At 39.7% G+C, this 22878-nt stretch overlaps 1 protein-coding gene across 1 annotated transcript in view; it reads left to right on the plus strand.

Annotated features, from left to right (window-relative positions):
- Positions 1–18577: 18577 nt before the first annotated feature.
- IL16 (interleukin 16) overlaps positions 18578–22878 on the plus strand; it is a 32097-nt gene continuing 27796 nt past the window's right edge. The window contains exon 1 of the mRNA XM_040601514.1: positions 18578–19034. Within this exon, the coding sequence (XP_040457448.1) occupies positions 18666–19034 (369 nt within the window). The 5' untranslated portion in view covers positions 18578–18665. The remainder of the gene's footprint in view (positions 19035–22878) is intronic.

Consider the following 22878-nt stretch of genomic DNA (forward strand, 5'->3'; position numbering starts at 1 on the left):
TCCCAAGACCTACACCAAAACTGGGATTAATTTAGCAAATTTACTACTCATCTGAAAAGTAAGCATGCAATAGCAGAGACAGCATACTTGGGAAATTATATGTGATCATTTAGAAAAGCCACAGCTTTAAAAGAAAAACACAGCCCTGAAGGAAGGGATTGGACAAGATGGCAGCTGAAACTTAGCGTAGGTAGGTGTGAGGTAACACGTATTGAAAGGAACAATTTGAACTATTCATACACACTGATGGTTTGCAAAATCACTCAAGAAAAAGTTCTAGGCGTTACTGTGGACTGCTTAGTGGAAACTTCTGCTCAGTGCACAGTAGTGGTCAAAAAAGCAAACAAGATGTCAGGCTGTATTAAAGATGGATTGGAGAATAATACTGGAAATAACACCACCACAATCAAATATATCAATAAAGTATTCTTCATTTTAAGATTAGCTTATTTTGCTTTCATTATGTGAAAAGAAATAGGAATCATCCAGGAAGATAATGAAAAGGGATTCAGGGACACAGATAAACTTCTATAAAGTGAAAGATTTTTAAAGGGTGTCAGAATCATGACTTTTTTTTTTTTTCTCTAAACTTCTCTGCTCCTCAGTTCATCAGTTTGTAAACAAGGATACCGGGAGCCACTGACCTTTGTCATATCTACTGAGATGAATGGATGAAGTGTGGCATACAGACTGTGGATGAGCCTCTTTTGAGCACAAGGGCTGAATATCATTTCCCTGCAGTTCCAGAAAGAAAAAAAAAAAAAAGGAAAAGGTCAGTTCCTCCCCAGACCTCTTCCCTGCTCTCATCTGAGCTCAGCTGGCAGGGCCCAATCCAGCACCATGTCTTACCCAGCTCAGGCTGAGCTGATGTCTATATCCAGCACCTTCTACTCGGTCTTTACCCACTTCCTCAGATTCAGTTTAGCACCCTAGCTTGAGAACTTTCCTCCTTTAATCCCTTCCTTCCCCTCATGCCCTGCCCTTACATATCTGAACTACCCTCTGCTGCTTCTACAGTCTCACACCAGTTACCCCACTGCTCCCCACATGGCTTTTTGCCCACTCTCCCCTCACAGCAGGCACAGCTCACCAGCTTAGTTCCTTCAGTGTCTGCTGTCAGGATTATCAGCACTGTCGGACACCCATTAATTTGCCTCCCTTGCAGCACCCACGCAGCAGGCCACTTCCCCATGTTCTGCAGATCACTGATAGAAGCGCATGATTCTGTTGGCGTTATGCTTCACTATTCATGGTCAATGAGAAAAAGTAAAATCAAAGGTTAATTTACAGCAGAGGAACACCCACACACACATGCACACCACCCAGCTTAGGACTATAGAATATCTCCGTGCATATATTGCTTAGATATTAATCAAGGCAGGAGGTTTCTCTCCTAATTACTTGACATGCCAGGCTGAAAGCTGTCCTGTAGATTACAGACAATTATATACACCAACCTCTGTGGTTCCTAGGATAGAGTGCTTGCTATAAATAGATGTCAGATTTGTAAATTTAACATTGTTTAGTCTGAGGATAAGTGAGGAAAATGGGAAACTCATTTGCTCAGCAGTGGAAGGGTGTGGAGTGTTGTTTTCTGCTGAGGATTTTTATTTTTATTACTAAACTCTTGAAAGCCTAGGGATGTCACAAGGTCCTTTTGCTGTTCTGGGCTGTGAAACCAGGAGGGGAAAATATGAACCGATGCAGTTTTATATAACTTACAAATGCATTTAGCATTTTCTGTGACAGTGAAGGCAGTTAGAAAATTTAACTGTTTCTTTTGTGAACTTTGTTTTGTTTGTTTGGAAGTTTTCTCTGTTCCAGAAGAGCTGTCAATAGCCTTGTCTAGAGCAGAGGCAGTACGTTTCCTTCCATAAGCAAAATACATTCTAATTACAATAAAAAGGGGAGGAAAAAAGAAAAAATTGAGTTATGCTGTGAAATGGCATTATTACCTCTCTAACAGGAAGCATATGGAATAGTAGCATGCACATAGGTCTGAAAGCCAGGAATAAATCAGTGCTAGTCTAGACATGCTGATTCCAGCTGTGGTCCTGAAACAAACTGTTAGGGCTAGAATTTGATTAAGTCTAATCCATCTGGAGAGGATGATCAACAAAGGCAGAATAACTCTGTCCCATCAGAGTTGTGCTAGAGGTACTTATATTATGGCTGGGACACAGGCAGCATTACCCATTGTAATTCCCACTTTCTAACAGGGACTGGTTTCACAACCAGTATCAGAAATCAGGGTGTACATCCTATGGAATGGTAACTTATCACATAGCCCAATTCTCTTCAGTATAGAAAAATTAGCAGAGGAAATGTCTTTACTCAGTCCTGTCTTCCACTTCTTAGAATGGCCATCACTCATTATTTCAGTTGTGCTTTCCCCCCTGTGGCTATAACATTTAGTTAACTAATATTTATAAGCACCCAGAAGATGGAAAGCCTGCATATTATCTATTTAGGGTGAGGTAATCACAAAAAGACATAAATAAATCTTGACTGATGATGTAATTTCAGAGAGGAAAGCACTAGGAGAGTCTTACAAACTCTTACAAAAACACCTCCTCTCTCATCCTGCCTCCCCTCACTTCCCCACAACAATGAATCTGTCTCAAGTGATCTGATATGAATAACATTTGCACCTCCTTTACTATTATCTTGTTTTCACACAGCAAAAGGATCCTAGTTTGTGTCTGTTTGCTTTAGCTTGATTTCTGCCATGCTCAGACAAAACTCCTCCCTCCACTACACAGGCTTTATTCACCAAAGAAAAACCTCTCAGAGCCCTTGCAGACCTTATGAAAGGCGTTTTGACTCACTTGGGTTAAGAGCACTGTGTGTTTTCTTTCTTCTTTTTTTTTTTTTTTTGTGTGTGTGTGTGTGTTTGTAAAAAGTAATAAATTAATCATTTCAACTTTGGGTGAGAAGTTTAGGTGTTGTATTTGTACCATGCAACTACATAAACACAGAACGAGCCAGTTAACCAATGAATTGCAGGAATGAGAAGTGATGAGATGATCTAAAACACTTTAACACATTTTTCCATATATTAGCCCTTGAACTAGTTGTGTTTTGCTTTCTTACAACAGACACAAGTCAGTAAAAGTCCAAAAGGAAAGTCTGAGGTTTTATATTTCTGTTTGTGGTACAGGAAAAGGGTTACGATCTCAGTGGTTGATTCAGTGAAATAACATCTCTTTTATACACATCTGCCTAGCAAGTAGGGCGGTAGTTGGAAATACCCAATCTAAAGCATTAAAGATTTGCTGGCAAATAGCAAGGCATTTTCTGCAGAGGAAAAGTTGTTATACTGAGTAGTCACTTTGAATGCTTAGGAGTTACAGTCAAATATCCAAACACTGTGGAGTTACACTGCATTTATTATTTTCTCAAGTATTTAACACACTGGGAATTGACTCTGCTGCATGTTTCATATCCAAGAAGGCATGATAATAGTGGACTTAAATAAGAAGATACTTGGCAATGGTAAGTGATATTTTTATAGCACGTTATTTAGGCATCATATAGTCAGCTCTTTTTCTATGTTAGTATGCATCATTTTCAGCTGTTTTAATTTCAGAATTTGAAAAAGAAAACAGAAAAAGGGTAAAACCAGAGATGTTTCACAAACTATGTTTTTGTCTGCCTATTCACTGTCATCACTGTTTGGTTTTTAAATTAGATAAGAAATTTGAAGTAAATTATTTTTTCTATAATCAGCATTATGACTTAAAACAGATGCTCTACAAGGAAGTACCTTTATTTAGGACACTTTTAGTTTGCTGTGTAGTATTTCTCCTGTTTCTCATGACACATATAAAAGCCAGCAGAGTGGACCAGGGACTTTTGTGTCTTGGTAGCTATCTTCAGTTTTGAAGGCCTTTCTAAACCTGTGATATTATAAGAGAGACAAAATCACAAACCAAATGTTTCATTACTCAAAAACATTTTAAATCTACAAAACCTCTCTCACTGGCAATTAATATTCATAAATAAGATAAATGAATTAATTTCAAAACCAGATGAAAAGGAGAGGAAATTAGATTATTAATTTTTTTTTTAGCTTTTGCGAAATCCATTTTTTTCCAGAATTGTTTCTAACCCTTTCTACTCATTTCACATCTGCTGTGTAACTGCAGACTGTATTCTTTATATATTTTATTATCCTTTAAAGAAACAATGCAGAAAAATGCATTTCTTCATGGGAGCTGGATAGGGGTAGTATCTAATCCTCTGAAAACATATATACATTTCCAAACCCTTTTAAAGCTAAACATTAATATGATTAACTACTACAGTTTCAGAGCACAGTTCCAAGCAAGACATCCAAATGCACTATTTACTTGAATCTCTGTATGAACTAGCCTATACAGGAAATCAGTAAATTGCTCCAGAGTCTCAGCCTCAAAGGGGATACGTATTTGTTTAGTCATATACTATAAATAACATCTGTAGACTTGAAACCTTGCCAGCATTATTAATGTAGTGTTCATTTAATAGTATCCTTTATTATGAGCCTCATTAGTAACTGATTCATTCAGTACGAGCCTACAGAAAAAACATACAGGACACACATATTGATGATATATTATCCATACTGCCAGTGTAACCTCATTTGCTGTAGAGCTGGTATGCTCTGAGCTGAGCATACACCTCCTGGCAAGCAGCCCCTTGGGAGACAGTCAGCATGGGGGCTTTGGAGCACCCCTTGCTGCTCCTTTGCAGAGGGATTGTTGTCAGGATGGAGTTTGGGACAAAACACTCCCCTCTTCCCCCACTGTACCACCCTGTGGCTGTGAACAGATGACAAAGCTGTGGGGCTGTCAAATTGCTTCAATTTATGCTGAAGGGCTGACCTAACAGAAGATGGCCTTTTCATCACTTTTAAAGCTCTTTGCTATTAGTGAGCACCAGTGAAGTGTTCTGCTGCTTTTATTTGCCTAGGGCTGCTATGACATAATATTTATGCTGTCAATATTACAGTACGACACATACTGTACACTGTCAAATAACTTGCATGCTTTATCATATGCAATAAGCTTTGTACACAATAGATTCTGCATATGAGATGGGTTGGTGTAGGATGTCATTACTTTACCACCAGCAAATTCTTATTGTTTTCTAAGAGTAGTTAATTGTTTCATTCATTGTCCTATTAAAAAAAAACAACACCCACATTTAATTATCTCATAGTACTTTTCATCAGAGAAATCCCCACTCCACACATCCAAGAAAGAAGATGACAGCCACAACTCATTTTCATTGAGGAAGACAAGGATTCAGAACTGCAGGAAAGTAAACCTACCTCAGGTCAAACAGAATGTCACTATCAGAACTGGAAGGAGATCTCCAGACTCAGTAGAGTGCTCTGTCAGAAACTGAGCAGATTGTTACTTATTTGTAGTGAGTGGTGTATATTAGGAGTGGTTGGTAAGATTCAGTTATAGGTAGTTTATGCCTTTGCCCAAGATTAATGCGGAGCCTAAACTGATACTGTCAAAGTCTTAACATTTTTCCTCTACTATTTTATGCATTTAGGTCCTCTGTTTTGGCCAAAAATAGGTAAAAAACAACTTTAAAAGCTCCTGTTCTTGTATGCAACCTTCAAAAGTCTGGGTATTCTTACCTTTTGAACATTTAAGTCAAGTCTTTTAAAATTTCACTCCACAAACTAAAAGTAAAAAGTCAGTTCAAAGGATGTTGAAGAAAAAGGAAAGAACAAGAACAGAAATCCTGGGTTATGGATGAGAAGCTCAACATGGCCCAGCAGTGTATGCTTGCAGCCCGGAAAGCCGGGCATATAACCTGGGCTGCATCACAAGGAGTGTGACTGGCAGGTCAAAGGAGGTGATTGCCCCCTCTTTTCTGCTCTCAGGACACCCCACCTCCAGTGCTGCATCCAGCCCTGGGCCCCCAACATAAGGAGGACATGGACCTGTTGGAGTGAGTCCAGAGGAGGGTCACAAAGTTGATCAGAGGACTGGAGCATCTCTCCCGTGAAGAGAGCCTGAGGGAGTTGGGGTCATTCAGCCTGGAGAAAAAAAAGTCTCTGGGGAGACCTTACATCACCTTCCAGTACCTAAAGGGGCCTGCAAGAGAGCTGGAGAGGGGCTTTCTGGTAGGGCATGTAGTGACAGGACAAGAGGTAACGGCTTTAAACCAAAAGGGGAAAGATTTAGATCAGATATAAGGAAGACATTCTTCACTGTGAGGTTGGTGAGGTGCTGGCACAGGTTGCCCAGAGACGTTGTGGATGCCCTGTCCCTGAAGTGTCCAAGGCCAGGCTGGATGGGTCTGGGAGCAACCTGGGCTGGTGAAAGATGTCCCTGCCCATGGCAGGGGGGTTGGAACTAGCTGGTCTTTAAGGTCCCTTCCAACCCAAACCATTCTATGATTCTATGTGTGGTCATCTTGGAACATGACTGCAGACAAGTACTTGGGACTCCAGAAGAGGCTGCTTCTTTTGGTAAATCCATACTGAGACAAAGGATATAGTTAGTACTAATTCTTTGGGAGAGATGGCTAGATGTTCTTTGGATCAAAAATGAGCATACATAAGGAAAGGACACTGGAAAATCTGACCTCCCTGAGCACATCTCTGGTCCAGAGTCAGGGTCATTCAGTGGCTGCCCTCAGGAATAAGCCTATACTGTAGTACCTGGCATTGTGTAAGCCTCAACACACTGTTTTACACATTCACAGACATACCAGCTTTGTGTACATACCCAGACAGACTTTCCATATAGTCTACTCACAAGACAGACGCAGCCTGGAGGAAGACAATATGTCACACAATCCAGTCATATAGCTGCTCTTGTCCCCTCCATCAGCTGCAGAATAAATATAGTACCTGTGATCTGAGTTATGCCAATTTGTTATGGATTAAGGTATCCCTTCCACTCCCTAATGCTATGGAGCTTAATTACTATCTGGTAGCCCTGGACTACAGACACTGTGGACCTAACAGTTATTTTTCCAATGTTTAAACTGAGGTCATCACAAAAACACCAAAGCAATCAAATATTAGGTCATGCAATAAAGTTCCATGAAAGCTCCCACCCCATGGTCCCTCTTCACAAAAAATGCTGGGGAAGTGATCATGGGCCTTTACTGTGCCATAACAGTAATAGTCAGGCTCTTTTGGAGAAAGACAGAAATAAAAGCAAATGAGCATCAGGATGCAGCAATGTTTGAAAGAAACAGTAACTAACCAGCGTAACAATCTATCTAAGGGTATATCAAGTTTTCAAGACTGGTGGATAATGTCTTTACATTTAGATTTGGTGCTTATTTTAAAAGATACGCTTTATCTGGAGCAGAAGTTACTGCCATCAGCACAAGAGTTATAGGTTAAATTTTTCTCTTTGACAGGTCAATTAGACTAGCTATTTAGAATAACTTTTTCTGGGCTTGAAACCTGTGAATCTGTAGGAAAAACCCAAGATCAGGAATTTACCTTTGGCCTCTTCAAGGACCTACTTGGTGGAATCCCGTGGATTAAGGCTCTAGAATGTAGGGGGGTCAAGAGGATGGTGTCAGGCCCTTTTCAGTAGTGCCAAGTGACAAGGGGCAACATGCACAAACCACAGCACAGGAGGTTCCATCTGAACATGAGGAAAAACTTTGTTACTGTGAGGGTGACAGAGCACTGGAATAGGCTGCCCAGAGAGGTTGTGATGTTTCCTTCTCTGGAGACATTCTAAGCCCACCTGGATGCGACTCTGTGCAACCTGCTCTAGGTGAACCTGCTCTAGCAGGGGGTTGGACTAGATCTCCAGAGGTCCCTTCCAACCCTGGCCATCCTAATTAGTTTCTGTGAATCCTCAGCTGAGAGCTACTCAGTCACTAGCTCCAAGCTGTTTAACATTAGATACCACTCTGAAGGTGCAGGCCAATTTCAAAACATAGAAGTCAAGTCATCTCCCAAAGACACTAGATCCTAGGCTGTTTAGGATGCTATAGCTGACTCCAGCACCATCTATTGCATTTATGAGCAGGTTGTCATCAGATCTCATGAAGCACCAGCAGCATTATATTTTATGCCTTACCAGGGAGCTATTTATGTGACAGATTATACTGTTTCACTCATGAGATGCCTCTAAAATAATCTAGTCTCACTTTGCTGTCAACAATAATGCTAGTGAGTAACATACGTGAGTAACATTATGACTAAAGTTAGTATTAAAAGCTACAGTATCACAGAAGTTAAGAGCAAGAGAGCTGCTATTGGAGCTTTATACTGTTATCTTCAACACCACAAATAAAAAACATCCGCTCAGCTTCATTCTGATTGTCACTGCCTTAGAGATAAAGTAAAGCAGCAGAACTGTGAAGGGTCCTCAAGACCCATTTAATGCAGAGTTAAGCAGCAGCCTGTATTAAGTAGCTTTGCCTCTGCCAGGCACCAGGAATGACAAATACTCAGAAGTAGCTACTGCTAAAGCCTTGCAGTTGAAATGACATGTCTACTTATAAATGTGGTAAAGTCATCATATTCAGGCATAGATATCCAAGAGAAGAGATTGCATAATTTCTCATCAATCACTGACAATGCTAATTAAAAAAACCCAACAAACAAAAGACAACACCCCCCCCCCCCCAAACTCAAAAAATTCCACAACTTTTTCCCCCTCAAAGAAATGGCCAGACCAACAAACAAAAAAACCCACCAAAGAAACCAAACCAACAAACCCAGGAACCAAGACAGGACCATGCATGCTGCCTGTGAAATCTGAAGGATAACAAGCCCCTGACTTCAGTGAGACTGAGATCAGGCTGCTGTGGAAAGTGGTGCCTGTACCAGAGTGTAAAATATAGAGCAAATTCTGCCACTGGCACTCAGATGGACTAAATATATTCACCTTTCAGTACTTCCATTCAGGGAGAAAGCGGTAGCAATGAATATGACAGAATCCAACACAGACTCACCATAAAATGTAAAACCAGACAGGTCTAAATACACCTTTTATACTGAAGTCATGAAAAATACAGAGAAATTTTTTGTATGGTTTTTGTATGTAGAGTAAGTTCATATTTCTTTTGCCTTTTAGTTTTTTTCCTGATAAATCATAGTTTTAGCAATTGATAATTCTCCTTTCATTCCACCTAAAGGGCCCCTTATGTCAGCCTACAGTTCAGGGGAATATAAATCAAAAGGAATGCAGTCAGATGAAAAAGGAACATTATGTGACTGAAAATGTGGAAAGAAGAGGTAAAGTCATAACTTTTTAAAATATTTGTTTTAAATTAGAATGACACCATACAGGGGAGCTCACATAATGTTTTTACTACTCTGGTGCTGCAGTAAGTTATAAACTGTGTATGGACCAATGGCTTTAAAAAAATCGATGGACCTTTTCTTCAGTACCAGGTATTTAGCAACTTCATAGCTGACACAAATATTCTGTAGTGTTTCTCTAAGCCCAACGTAATCTCTTACACAGTCTATATACCCAGTACAAAAATATTAAAATAACAAACACAACCCACAACACTTCATTAAAAGGGTACCATTCTCCCTATGCCTCATATACCACACCATGGCTACAGTCAATGCTCTTTACATTGAGAATGCTGTAATTTTTCAGTCACATACTCTTAACACAATACTTTTATAGATCACATAGGCTACCTTTTTCTGTCAACAAAATATTGTATGTATACAGTAACACATTTTTTATAAAGTTCCAGAATACATTATCAAGATGAGGTAAAAATCCTTTTTGATGGGTGTACACTTGGTATTAGACCCTCTTCCATGGAATTATATAAACAATATTTTACAGCTATGTCTAAGGCAGTGCAACAAGTAAGAATACTAGAATAAGGTTAGTAACCATGCAGAGTGTGAATGCATGTCATGCAACACAAAAGTTTTTGGGAAGACAAGGCCAAGGAACTTTTATTAAGTCACAGGAAGGCAGTTCACTGGAAAACAGACTAGAAGGCTGCAGAGCTGCACACCATCATGAAAGAGTCAGTTCACAAAAGCAAGTGGATTTTTTAAAAAGGATCTGAAGAAAAATGAGGAGATCCAAACATATGAAAGAGGCATGCAGGTGAGAGAAAGGAGGGGCAGAAGAAGAAAAGACAGAAGTTTCTAGAAGACAGAGGATGACACCAGTATAGAGATCAATGAGAAAAGGATCCTACAGAGACTTGAAGATCAGTATACTTTTCCTAGTACAAGAACTGAACAAATCTTAGAGGAAATAAATTTAAAACAATTACAAGTACTTTTTTATTTAACACATGAAACGCATTGCCTCTGGATATTCTTGAAATTAAAAGCTTAATGGGAGCCAGAAATGGATAAATTACAGTTACATTACACAGGATTCATTTCTTCTGTAGAAGAACAAAAATTTCTTTGTGCTTCCTGGCAAAAGTTAGGTACTAAGTGATGAAAGGAATTAGAAAAAGATTTACCTAATTTGATATAATGCAATACTTATCCGTTATGGGGAAGCCGTAGCTTCTGCTAAAACGAGACTAGCCAATCATAATGTAAAAAGCTCCAACAATTTTGGAATACATGGAAAACTCAAGAGTGCCAGCCTAACTCTTAGCAATAAGGTAATCAAAAAGAAACTCTGACTGAAAGTGAGCTCTCGCTGGATTATTATTTTTTTTTTAAGGTAATCCCTTTGAAGCAGTTGCTATTAGCTATTGCTGAAGAAGGATACCGGATTAACTGCGTTTATAGGGTGACTCAACATGCCATGTTGCTATGTTTTGATGGATGGAAGGATAGAGAGAAAGTTGCAAAACCCAAAACAGAGATGACTAATCCAGTCCTGGCTTAGCAGCAATAAGGAGACGGATTGTACTGTGCAACATAACTGTTACCCAGAACATGGCAAAAGGTGAAAATTGTAACTGTGTTTAAGGCAAAAGTAATTAATCAGTTTGCTAAGCAATGTAAGGACAGGGCAAAAACTGGAATACTCCGAAGTATTGGCTTTCTTTCCTGTTAACACAAGCAGTCTTTGGAGTTGGGTGGAGATCAGGACTGAGGCTAGGTTCTATCATTACTTAGATTTGCTTTGCCCAGTACTCATGTTCTGTTTAAATTTATATGCTCTTTTTTGGAAAAGGTTATCACCAGTAGCAACAGGCAAAATATTTAGTACTGAATAGTCTGCATATTTGTCCTTCAGAATCCAAACCTTTGGATATGCAAAATAATTTGGGGAAAAGAGGGATCATTTCTTGTATCTGCTATGGTTCCAAAGACATCCTGATTTTAGTCAGGCAAAAGAGAAGAACTGTCATAAAAAATAAATTCAATGGCTTCTCTATTTCCTTTTCCCACCTCCAATAGACACTAACTCCATATGTCAGAAAAGTCACTCTGTTTTACGGTAACTAGGACCTTATCCCACAGCAGATGTATCACTCTGTCTGTGAGTGGTACTTTGACTTTTCTTCTGAAGCCAGAGTTGCTGCCACTTCTGCATGGATAAAACTACAGATATTATCATCATCAATTCAATTCTTGGGGTGAAATCTCTGTACCACTGAAATCAAAGGCAAAACAGCTACTAACTTCAAAATGCTCATGATTTCTGCTATCTTCTTGTTCCACACATTAATTATGCTTTAGGGTTTAAGTACTTCCTCTTATTTGTCTGAACTCTCTTCATTTTACTGCATTCTTCTTTCCTGTCCCTCACATGAGAAGGTGGTAAAGAAACAGCTGATTTTGCTTACAGTACCTATTATTTCATAAACCTTTACCAATGCAGCTCCTTTCTGCAAAGGACCGCCCACATAATTCCAATCTCCTAATACAAAATTCCAGCCTCTGATCAGTGTTCCTTGCCCTTTTCCTCATACAATACCTTTGAGCTAAATAATGAAGATTGACCACAGTATTCAATATCAAAGTATACCGTTAATGCAACACAGCACACACAGCAGAGGTTCTCCCTCTCTCCTTTTCCTTATGGCTTCTAAAAACCTGCTTTTCTGTTCACCACTAGGCACTGAACAATTACTGTACAGAGAAGATGGAAAAAACTGCAAAAGGTTAGAGTGAAACAACATGAAAAACCAGCCCCTCCTTGTGATATTTATGTTTCTGCTGCTGGCCCTGGCAGAAGTCCAGATTCTGAATGAACAAAACTCCCAGTGGTTTAGGGACTGGAGTATTCAGCCCATAGTCAGGAAATGCAATAGCATGTGACAATGGGAAGAAATAAAAAAAGCTTTCCAATGCTTTTGAGCTTCTAGCTCAACTCGTTTGGATCAAAACTCAGGGGCTGTTGAGATTTTGTGTGAATGAGCTCTCTATTACTAAACAAAAACATATGTGTGTTACAGTGTAAGACAGTTAAGTGATAAACAGTATGTGGCTTTGCTTCCTCATTGATATTTCATTTTTATAGCACTAACACTATAAAACTCCATTTTATGTACAGGGCCACTGTCCTTGCTATTCAAATACAGTGAGGAACTCTTTCCCAAAACACAAAGTCAGCTGCCTATTTCTCCTCCTTTCCAGGGAAGCTACTTGATAACTGTTGTACACTACTCAAGTGTCAAATCTTGGGTCTTCTACAAGATTAGAATTTAAAAGATTTGGGTAATGTTCCGTGTTTATTGTCATCCAGTGATCCAGGTTACCGATGTCCTTTATACAAGATTTCCTTTGGGGAACTAATACCCTAAAAACTTAATTGTTGGGAAAAGAGCATCAAATTATCTTCTTTTTTGTAAACATTTAAAATATAAATTAGCTACATTTGTATTATCAGGGATAGAGTGCTTTGGGGCTCCTTTAGACACTGTACAGAGCAGAGTTTTCATCTTCACTTTTTCTCCTCATACGTACATGATTCTCATGGGGCAGATGCTTGTCTTCACAGGCCATGTTTAATCTAGAAGTCACAGGACCACTAAACATGATACCATATCAGTGCAGTATTTTAAATCTGGTTTTATAATTTCTCTCTCTTTTGTGAGTTTTGTGACAGACCAATAAAACCAGGGCCTCCAAGCCACAGAACACAGAGGGCAGCAGGTGTCTAAGCATTCTCTTGTTTGACCATTTCCATGACCAGACAGGGCCACATGTAAAATTCAGGTTTATGTTTACATTTTCCTGAAAAGTATAGGATTTATAGTTTGTGAAAACATTCCAAAGAGGCCTCAGGAATTCATAAACTAAAATTAACTGCTTCAGAGACAATTCTTTCTTTTATGGAACTTTTTTTTTATTTTATTTATAAACTTCCTGTATATCTTATCACAGAAATTCATCGAGAGAAAGTAGGTTTCTACAGCAAGATTACTATTTGTCAGTGTGTGCAGAACTGAGGATTGGCAGGTAGGATCTGTGTGATCAATGAAAAACAGCTAAACATGCCTAGGGACATGGTAGAAAGCTGGCTGCCTCTTCCCACAACTGACGGTGGATGCAACTCAAGCAGTGTTTTGTGGAGGGAGTTGCCACAATAGTAGAATAGATTGTGAACAATTTACTTTGCAGCAAACGGAAAGTGTAATAGAGGCAGTTTGGCATCCATGACATAGTTCTCATTTCCCAGATGCTCTATCAAAAAAAGCAACAATTATACTGAGTCCTTGATCAGGTTGTATCACAAAGCTCAGTCTAGCCCATAAAGAGGAGAGTATTTAAGAACTGGTAGGTTAAAGGGACAGTGCCACATCATGATGAACAGTACAAGGGCTTGGCATTCAAAAGTGGATCTTATCATGTTTTGTTCCTGGGGCAGAAGTGGCCTATGAAATTCTTACTAGCTTAATGTTTAAAATATCTGCTAAAAATTACAAGAAACACGTTTGCCATCTCAGCCTCCAGCAGGAAATCCTGCACTTGATTAGCACAGATTCTGGCTGCCCCCTTGCCTCCACCCAAGTAGGTTTAATATGCCTGAACCCTATTGATCCTAGGATGAGAGCGATGGGTAAAAACAAATGACAAACTCCTTAAATGGTCTTGCCTTCTCTGGGTAGCTGGGAGCCTGCTGGAAACAGTTTCCCCAATACTGCATCCCATTGCTTTTGTTTATCTATCCTTGCTGACATTTTCTTCAATTAGGAAACAATAGCTCCGTTCCAATGTACTGAGCAGAATTACTGAAACTGAGTCACGTGACACCATGAGAGTGTGTTTTCAATTATTCACTCTGTCTTTTTTTGCCAGGCCTATGAAGAGGAACAGCCTTCTGCAGGAGTCAGGTTTGTCTGCCTCGCTGTTGTAAGTTCCTCCTTTTGACTTTTTATTTTACAATTAAGTATTTTTTATTTTTAAAAAAAATTAACAGTAAATTCTACTGTCCAAGAGTTTCTTACTCCTTATTAGAAAACTTCCAAATGTCTAGCTCTTCCTAATGCCTGGAAATCCTAGACATCTGCAGTAGTTCAGTGCTAATAGTACTGCTCAGTAACGAATCTGACAAAGATCACAAGATCTAGATTAAAATGGGATGCAAGATATCATGCTGTTAGCACTTGGTAATGTAAAACTCATCTTGTTCTTGCTAGTAAAGAAAAGTTCTGTCTTTCCTACTGTCTGGTTAACAGCAGAGCATTTGCATTCAGCCTGGGAGCTACATCAATTTATTTGCATCTTGTAAATGCTCAGTTTAATATCCAACCAAAAATATGAACCAAATGGGCACAGCTCAAATCATGTATTTTCTTTGCAGAAGACAGGCTGAGTTAGGGCTTTTTAGACTTAAAGCTGGAAAAATAAAGCTGGGGACGGGGGATGGGAAAGAAACAGAGAAGGAACATTTGGTTTGCATTACAAACCACAGACAACTTCCATCAGGCATGCTGGAGGTATAAGAATGGCAAGAGAAAATGACAAGCAGTGAGTGCACTGGAGGAAAAGATGAATGGTCTAGGGAATTGTCTTTGAAGTAATTGTCCATGCCACCAATACCTTGAATTAAATTTGGTGGAAGATAGCAATGAATCATAAAACTTCCCTGGACTTCTGATATTATTATCTGTGTAAAATAAAATTTCTGGATATTTTTATTGGAAAACTTATAGACTATGTTTTTGGTATCTCCTATATTTTTGTCACTTATGCAACCTGAGCAGCAGCTCTGGAAAGGATGTTGCCTTGGTTAAGACTTGGGCTGTGATCTAATGTTTAGAGCAAGAGCAAGGATTTAGCTGGAAGTCTTCAGGTCTACTGGGTTTATTTTCACCTCAGCCAATGGCTTGCTTTGAGATATTAGGTAAGTCATTTAGAGTTAAACTTGGTTTTTGAGCTGATGGAGCTCTGATGGGGTTGTGGGGGAGGAGGAAATAGCTGATGCAGCAGGGCAAAAGAGATGTTTTCTCTGCATAATGTAAAATTCCTCAGGAGTGTTGCAGGGGAGTGGGATGGAGAATGCACTTAGAGCAATGTTTCCTTCACTGTTTCAACAGGTGCTTCTATGTGTTCCCTGCATCCCAGATGCTTAGCATAGAAAGGCAGCACTTGGAGCATTTAATACTGATGGCAGTGCTCCCTTCTTAAGCTCAGCAGCTTTAGGCAGAGTGAGAAAGGGCTCCTGCTTCTCTCCAACCCTCATTCTAGTATGTCAGTCTCTAGAGAGCTGTATTTTGACCGTTAAGCTATCAAATCCTCTGCTTACCCAGGTGCTTAATAGCTCTTTTTTTTACTTCTTTCTCTTTGGGGAAGTAAAAGTGCAATTAAAGTTTGTACAACATTGAAATCCTTGAATGAAAAGTGTTATTTCTTCTAATTTCCCTCCGTAGGCAAGATTGTTTAGGTCTGAATGTGCAACATGGGCTCATTTCTGACATTCTTATTGCTAGTGCCTAACAGCAATTGCCAGAATTACTAGGAGCACCGATCCCTATTGCAGCATTTCAGGTGATGTGTATTCCATGTACCTTCAGCAAGCAGCTCAGTTGCTTCCTAAACAAGTGCTGACAGGAGGTACTTGCAGAAGCTCCCCTCATCCTACCCATCTTTTCCAATGCTACATTCTGGTCTAACGGGCCAGACTGCATTTTTACCTACCTTGAAACAAACAAACAAAATCTCCAAAACTTGAAAATCTTTACATATTAGTAGGGATAAATGTCAGTCAGCCTTTAACAACAACAAAAAAGCATACTAAAAATTGCTAACTTGTGATGATGAATTACATGACCAACAATGACTTATTTCAGTTCTCAAAATTATATTGTTCTAACATAATTCATAGCACTTTTCATCTCTGTGCGCCAAAATAAATTACCACATATAGGGTCTAAAAACTAGGTTCTTTCAATAGTGCAGGAGGGAAGATTAATCCTAGAGAAATAAGACCCCATGTCAGCCATAAAGCCCATGTGCTAAAGCTGAGCTTCATCTATGTCATACCTTTCCCCGTCCCCTCTGGCCTCTGTGTCCTTACACATAGACTTAGATGCCCTTTTATTCAGTGTGTGCTCTGCATCATAGGAAGGGAGCATAGCTGTGCTGTTGGCCAGTAGTCCTGCATCCACACCAGGCCTCCATTCAGCCATGATTGAAAGTCTTGTTATTCATAAGAAGAGAAGCTACTCTGAAAAAAGAAAAAAAGTAGAACATTTTATGTACTGAAGAGAATGGAGAATATGCTAGTTCAATTTGACCCCAAAAGCTTCCTCCGTGCGAGTGTGGGAAGGCTAGGAGCCCAGTGATTTTGGTTCCAGTGTTCCTGTCCAGTGGGATCAGACTCTCCCACAGGAGCAGAGAGGACAGGGGAGAGAGACAGAAAGCATACCAGCTTTGGAACATGACATGTTCTCTAGATACTTTCAGACTTAAACTTTGCTCTGGAATACTGTCCTGTTTAGAAATCCAATGAGTTCCAGTGCTCATGGCACAAGTTTCTGAAGTGCTAGGGATTTATTTTTTTATTATTTTTTTTTTGAAAAGAGACACCAGAGAGCAGAGCAATATTAGGGCTAGTACGATGGAAAATAAGGTATGATGGAAAGCTACAGGAGCATTACCTATAAAAATGCCAGAGATGACTGCACAAATAAACATCCTTCTCCCTGAGAGATGCAGGGACCTCTTTGCTGATCCTGAAAAAGCTACATGCAAATTTCTTTTTGAAATCCAAACAAATTCAGATACACACTGAATTGTATATTTATCCAGCAATGCCATATAGCTCCTTCAGACAGGTACTCAATGGCATAGTGTTTATAATCTTTTTCTCTGCTTTTTTTGTAGGGGAGGGGGGGAAATAAAAATAATCCTGTTGATTTATTCTAAGGCTGGCTTGGATTTATTATATGAATCTGGCTTGGTCAGAACTTGCAGGCCTGTGTTGATTGTTGTGGCTGTCATGAGCCTTTGGAAAATCTGCCTTTTAATATAAAAATATTCTGTATCACCAGTGGCATTTCAGGTACAAAGTGCATACGTACCTACCTAATCCTGCATAAAAGCGGCGGGGGGAAAGGAACAACCCAAAATAAACACAACCACCCAGTTTACAGCACAATGTACACATTTTTTCTCCCAATAATATACTTGAGAAGTGCTTTTCAAGTTACATTGATTTTCAATTTTGTGTATAATATCTACAGCATCTTTGATTTATCCAAATTCTTTAGTTCAATAGGTATTTTCTCTAGAATTGCAGCATACAGTCTCAGGTACTGTGAAGAGAATAGAAAAGTTTGTGCAATAAATATAATAAAAATTAAGTGAGAAAGTCAAAGTAATTAATTTAGACTTGCTTTTGTTGAATTCTCAGCACTGGTACATACCTACCAAAATATTTCTAGAAATTTTTTTCTGATATAAAAAGGAAACAGTTTTACAAAGCTCCCTTTTGTTATCTTAACATGCTGATCACTTTACTCATTTTACAAAAGCTCCAACTTATGCCACATTTTGATTGTATAGTATTTCTTTCATTTTCTCTTACCTGTGTATGCTGAATCATATGCTGAAACAAACCATTTCTTTAATAGGACACTTTTTGATTGATATATTGGAGCTGTATTCCTTTATAGAGTTAAATTCCTAATCAGATATTCACATCTTAAGTGCTCCACTGGATCTCTCTATTACTGTTAAATGCATGGTCTTAAGTGAGTTCTGATCTGCAAAGGTAGGCGTTTTATAGCAGCCTGACATTCCTTATTCTCTACTTTTGCTAAACCACTTACAAATCAGATCTGCCAGGCGGAGAACCTAACCTCGACAATTTGATTAATCTTTTTTGAATTATAGTGGTTTCATGAATCAAACTTCAGAAGGAGCTTCCTCTTTCCAAATAGTGTTAGGAGGATAGAATAATGCTTCTAAAGTATCTTCCTTTTCAATTTGGGATTTCAACATGCAAATTCAGCAGAAGCCCAAAGGAAGCAGCACAATGGAAGCATCAAAAACATTTATTAAAAGCACTCCATTGTGCTTGGGGAGCATGAGAAGAGAATAAAAAGGTGAAGGAGAATTTAGTAGAGCACTGCACAGAGACAGAATTAGCAAGTCATGAGATACCACGTGGCTGTTAGCAGACTGAAAGGCTCTGTTGATTCAATTTATTCATTAGGGCTTTTCAGTAGTGTAGGTTATTAAGTGGGAGAAAGTGGGGTATATTACAACATACTTTTTATATTTCCTTTCCTGGAGGATATTTAGCACTAGAGAAGCAAAGAAAGTTACTGAAAGTAACATGCCGCATAAATGGGAGAACGACAGGAAAAAGAGCAGCACCACCAGCTCTCTGAAGATGGATCGAAAGAGTGATGCTGGGAACAGGAAGTCAAGAAAGTTTCGCTCCATTTCAAGATCACTTATACTTTGCAATGCCAAAAACAGTGATGATGGGTCAAGTCCTGATGAGAAGTGCCCAGATCCCTTTGAGATCTCTACCAGTTGGGGTCAAGAGGATTTTGACTGCTGTCCTAGAACACAACTACCATGCACACCAGAGACAGAAGACAGCCCACCTGATCCTCCACGTGTGATCACCAACATGATCCAGTCCAAAGCTGCAGCAAATGAGAACTGCAACAACATGAGAAGAAAGCTACTCATCAAGGTAGGCAGCTTGGTGCAGTATATCGTAATGTTTCCCATTGCAGTAGTTCCTATTTCTCAGAAACATAGGATTCTACTTGGCTTTTTCAGAGCCTATGAGCCTGCAGTGCTCCTGCTCTGTATAAACAGCATGAAAATGTATTAGCTTCCCTGCTGTGCTGTTGCATCCTGCTGATTGACGTTCTGCTGAAATCAGTGACTGCTAGGCCACTTTCAAGTGTATTCAGACTAGCCCAGCTGGTGCTTTCTACCTGCAGTATAGTATTCAGCTCAAAATATAAAACTGTCGCTATGGTATAGTGCATTTGTAAAGTGTGATAGCATGAGATCTATCGAGCTATGCAAGTATGAATTATATTAATATGATGAAAGACCTACGAGATTCAGCAGGCAGATTGTTCTTTCCTTCTGATTCAGGAAGGAGGTAGTGATGGCTCTAAACCTACTAGAGATGTCACTTTTTCCTAGGGATGTAAGAAGTCTTAACAGCCTCATATTGCAACATTATTCTTTAATCAAGAAGTACGTACGTTAACTCTACTGTTCTGAACAATTTTTCAGTCTGAGCAATATACTTTAGATTCCTTTAGAAAGTTCCTTTTCAGTGACATATCCTAATTTTCCCACTTCCACTCTACCTGTTGGCATGACGTGTAGAAGGGTCCTCACTGCAAGTATGACGTGTTTTAATACAGTTTGTGTCCTTCTGGCACTTTACTTATTATATGCCTTTTACCTGCACAAATAGTGGCTTATGTGAAAGAACTGATCCTTTCACCTAGAATATTTTTCTTGTATATTCTATTTTATTTTGCATACATTCAATAGAAACTGGCTAAAACTAGACCTCTACAGCTAAACATACAGTGGTACTGAAAATGAGAATCTCCCCTTACCTTTGGAGTTTCATGCTAATGAACACAGCGTGCAGCCCAATATTGCAAAGACTGCAGCAGGACAGAGCTCTGGATGTGAAGTGTTTCAGCCCCTGGCAAAGTCCCAGCATGAGGACAAAAACAAGCCAACATTCTATTACATTCTGACAGAAAATATAAATAGCTGACACTGACCCAAGTCCCATAATACACTCAGTCACCTGCAAAACCATCCACCTCCTCCCTTTTGGAAACAGTCCATATGCACTCTGCTGATTTCCTTCTGCAAGCAAAGTAGCTGGCCTCTGTGGACTCCCTCCTCTCTTAACAAAGCTGAAGCACTTTAAGTGTGTGTCAGATGCCACATCCTACTTGATTCCATACCTCCAAAATACGCAGGGCTCCAATAATTGTTGTGATCCATACATATATGAAACTACTCAGTATCTGTAAGTTTAGGTCATTTGCTTCTATAGTTGGCAAGCAGCTCAAATAGGCATCTAGGGAGCAGAGTAAGTCTCATAACTAATGCTATTGCACAGATAAAATATAACTGCTAAGGGTATAAATCCACTGTTAGGCTGGAGTGTTAGAGTCCCTGAACAGGATGGGTCAAGACCCTGGATGGACGGTGACATATAATTATTCAGCAACCGGTTGATTACAGCAGCATTTGGGTTGCTTAGTGCCATTGTAGACACTGGGTACATAAAATTCCCTCTCCAGCTGTCATACCAATGGCTAATCTTCCATACCTCTCAGTGTCATGGATCAGTGAGTGATTCTAAAAAGTCTTATAACTTGCTAAACAGGATGAAATTTGGTAACAGCTACAATGACCTTACCTTGTACAACTGTTGCTGAGGCTTTGCTGTGTATTAGGAAAGCAGTGATCTCTGTCTTCCATATGGCATAAGCCTGTCAGAACAACCTTCCTGTACAATGTGTCTTAGAGAGCTTAAGATTAAAACCTCTCTCTTTAAAAAAGGAGTCAACAACCATTTTTCAAGTCCCAGTGTGACATTCACTCTCTCCACGTGACACTTCCAAAATTCACGATGTGTGACTCAGAGCTGAAGGATCCTTGTCTTTGTTCAAGAAAATTGATTCCATTCTTTCTGTGGTGTTGCTGAGGATATTCCACTAATATTCTGCTTTCCAGTGCCTGCAGCCCTAAGCATGACTCTGAAGGTGCTAATAACTCCCACAGAACTGAACAACTTAATTTTTGCTGTCACATTGTAAGGAGAGAAGAATGTTTAAAAGTGCTGTGTGATTTAATGTTCCCCATGCATTTCTTCTCCAGAGCTATGGGGGAACCTGGAACATCAGTATTCCAAACACTAGTCCTCTGTTCTGTTCAAAAACTTAAGTATCTCTCTGAGCCATGCTGTGCCAATTGCATGGGACTGACTGTAAGCAATAAGCCATGAACATATCAGTGTTTCAGGACTTCTGCAAGTGCATGAGAGGCATGTTTTGCTGATTCCAAAATCTTTAGGACCCCAAAGAATAGTCCTATGTCCCATTACTAACAGTATGAGAAACTGGATGCTACTTACAATCAGGACAGGAGAGGTAAGAGGAGGATTTTTGAAGAAAGGGCATCTATCCATCATGACATCAATTCCTTTCATTTCAGTCTTCAATAGAAAATGTTGCTGTAGCCACTGAGGGAAGCACAGCAGCATGAGCACAACCTATATCAAACTACAGAGAATCCCCACAGAAAGACTTCGTTCTCATTGCACTACCTGTAGAAAAGACTTTGAGCTGGAACTCAGACCTTTTTATATATACACCAGAGAATTACAGAAGGCTTAAATTCTGTTGATACCAGGTTTTACTCATTCTTCTTTTCAACAAAATATGCACAAGTTTTGGTGGCAATAGTACTACACTGATTGAGGTGGGACTACAAATTGATGTTTCTCTATCATCTGACTCACAGCACAGTGCTAGCATGTGTATGTGAAGGGACCACAACCTTGCATCTCAGGTTAATTGGGCTCATATAAGGAGTATTGCAAAGATTGGCCCGAAATGCAAAAAACCGAGTTGTACCCTGTGCAGGTATTTTTAACTGAAGCATCCATAGCCTGCATTTATGGCACTAATGCCCCAACAGGGCAGAGGATGGAAAGTATTTAACTGTAATGCTGCCTACCACTTTTACTGTGATGATATGTGGGCAGCACCAGAAGGGGTTTTGGTTCATAACTGCATCTTCTAGGCAACTTCTTTCCAAGAGTATACGGCACAGTGGCACACTCAACATGTGAAGCTGCAAGCACTGACCTTTCGTCTTCTGGTTTAACCCCAGCCAGCAACTAAGTACCATCCAGCTGCTCACTTTGTAACAGGTGGAAGGAAATAAGGTTGAAACAAGACTTAAATAGGAGCCCATCAACAACTCTTCAGTGGTTCATTACATTCAGGGCAAAAACCTCAGTCAGTGCTGTGTCCATGTGAACTATGCAGTTACCTCAGGCATTTGGGTGACCAGATGGTCATTCACATCCTGCCAAGACATGGCACTATATGTCGCATAGCCTCCCCCACCGTGTAACAGTCCTTAGCAGTTATATCCTTCTTTGACCTCAGCCTACCCTACTGTCACAGATTTCTCACTTTGCTGCTGGAGTCCTATTTCCAGTCATTTTTTTGTCACAGAAAAGCCACTGCCATGATGTGCAGAGAATGGGAGAAAAGAGGAGATAATGTGGGAAAAGGGAAATGGAGCAGGAAGAGAGTGTGGAAATGAGGAAACAGTTGACCATGGAGCACTTTGTGAAATGAAGCAGGGGAGGAGAAAGCAACAGTCAGGAGCAGTGAAGGAATCATACGTGCAGCAAAGCACATCAACTACCTGCTCCCCGATTCCTATCAGATGACACATTCTTCCTTCTTCTCTGTGTCCTCAGCACATTTTGTGCATTGCAACAACAGCTTCATTCATCTATATATTGC

This window comes from Falco naumanni, chromosome 7 (assembly GCF_017639655.2).
Source record: "Falco naumanni isolate bFalNau1 chromosome 7, bFalNau1.pat, whole genome shotgun sequence".
Classification (NCBI taxonomy): domain Eukaryota; kingdom Metazoa; phylum Chordata; class Aves; order Falconiformes; family Falconidae; genus Falco; species Falco naumanni.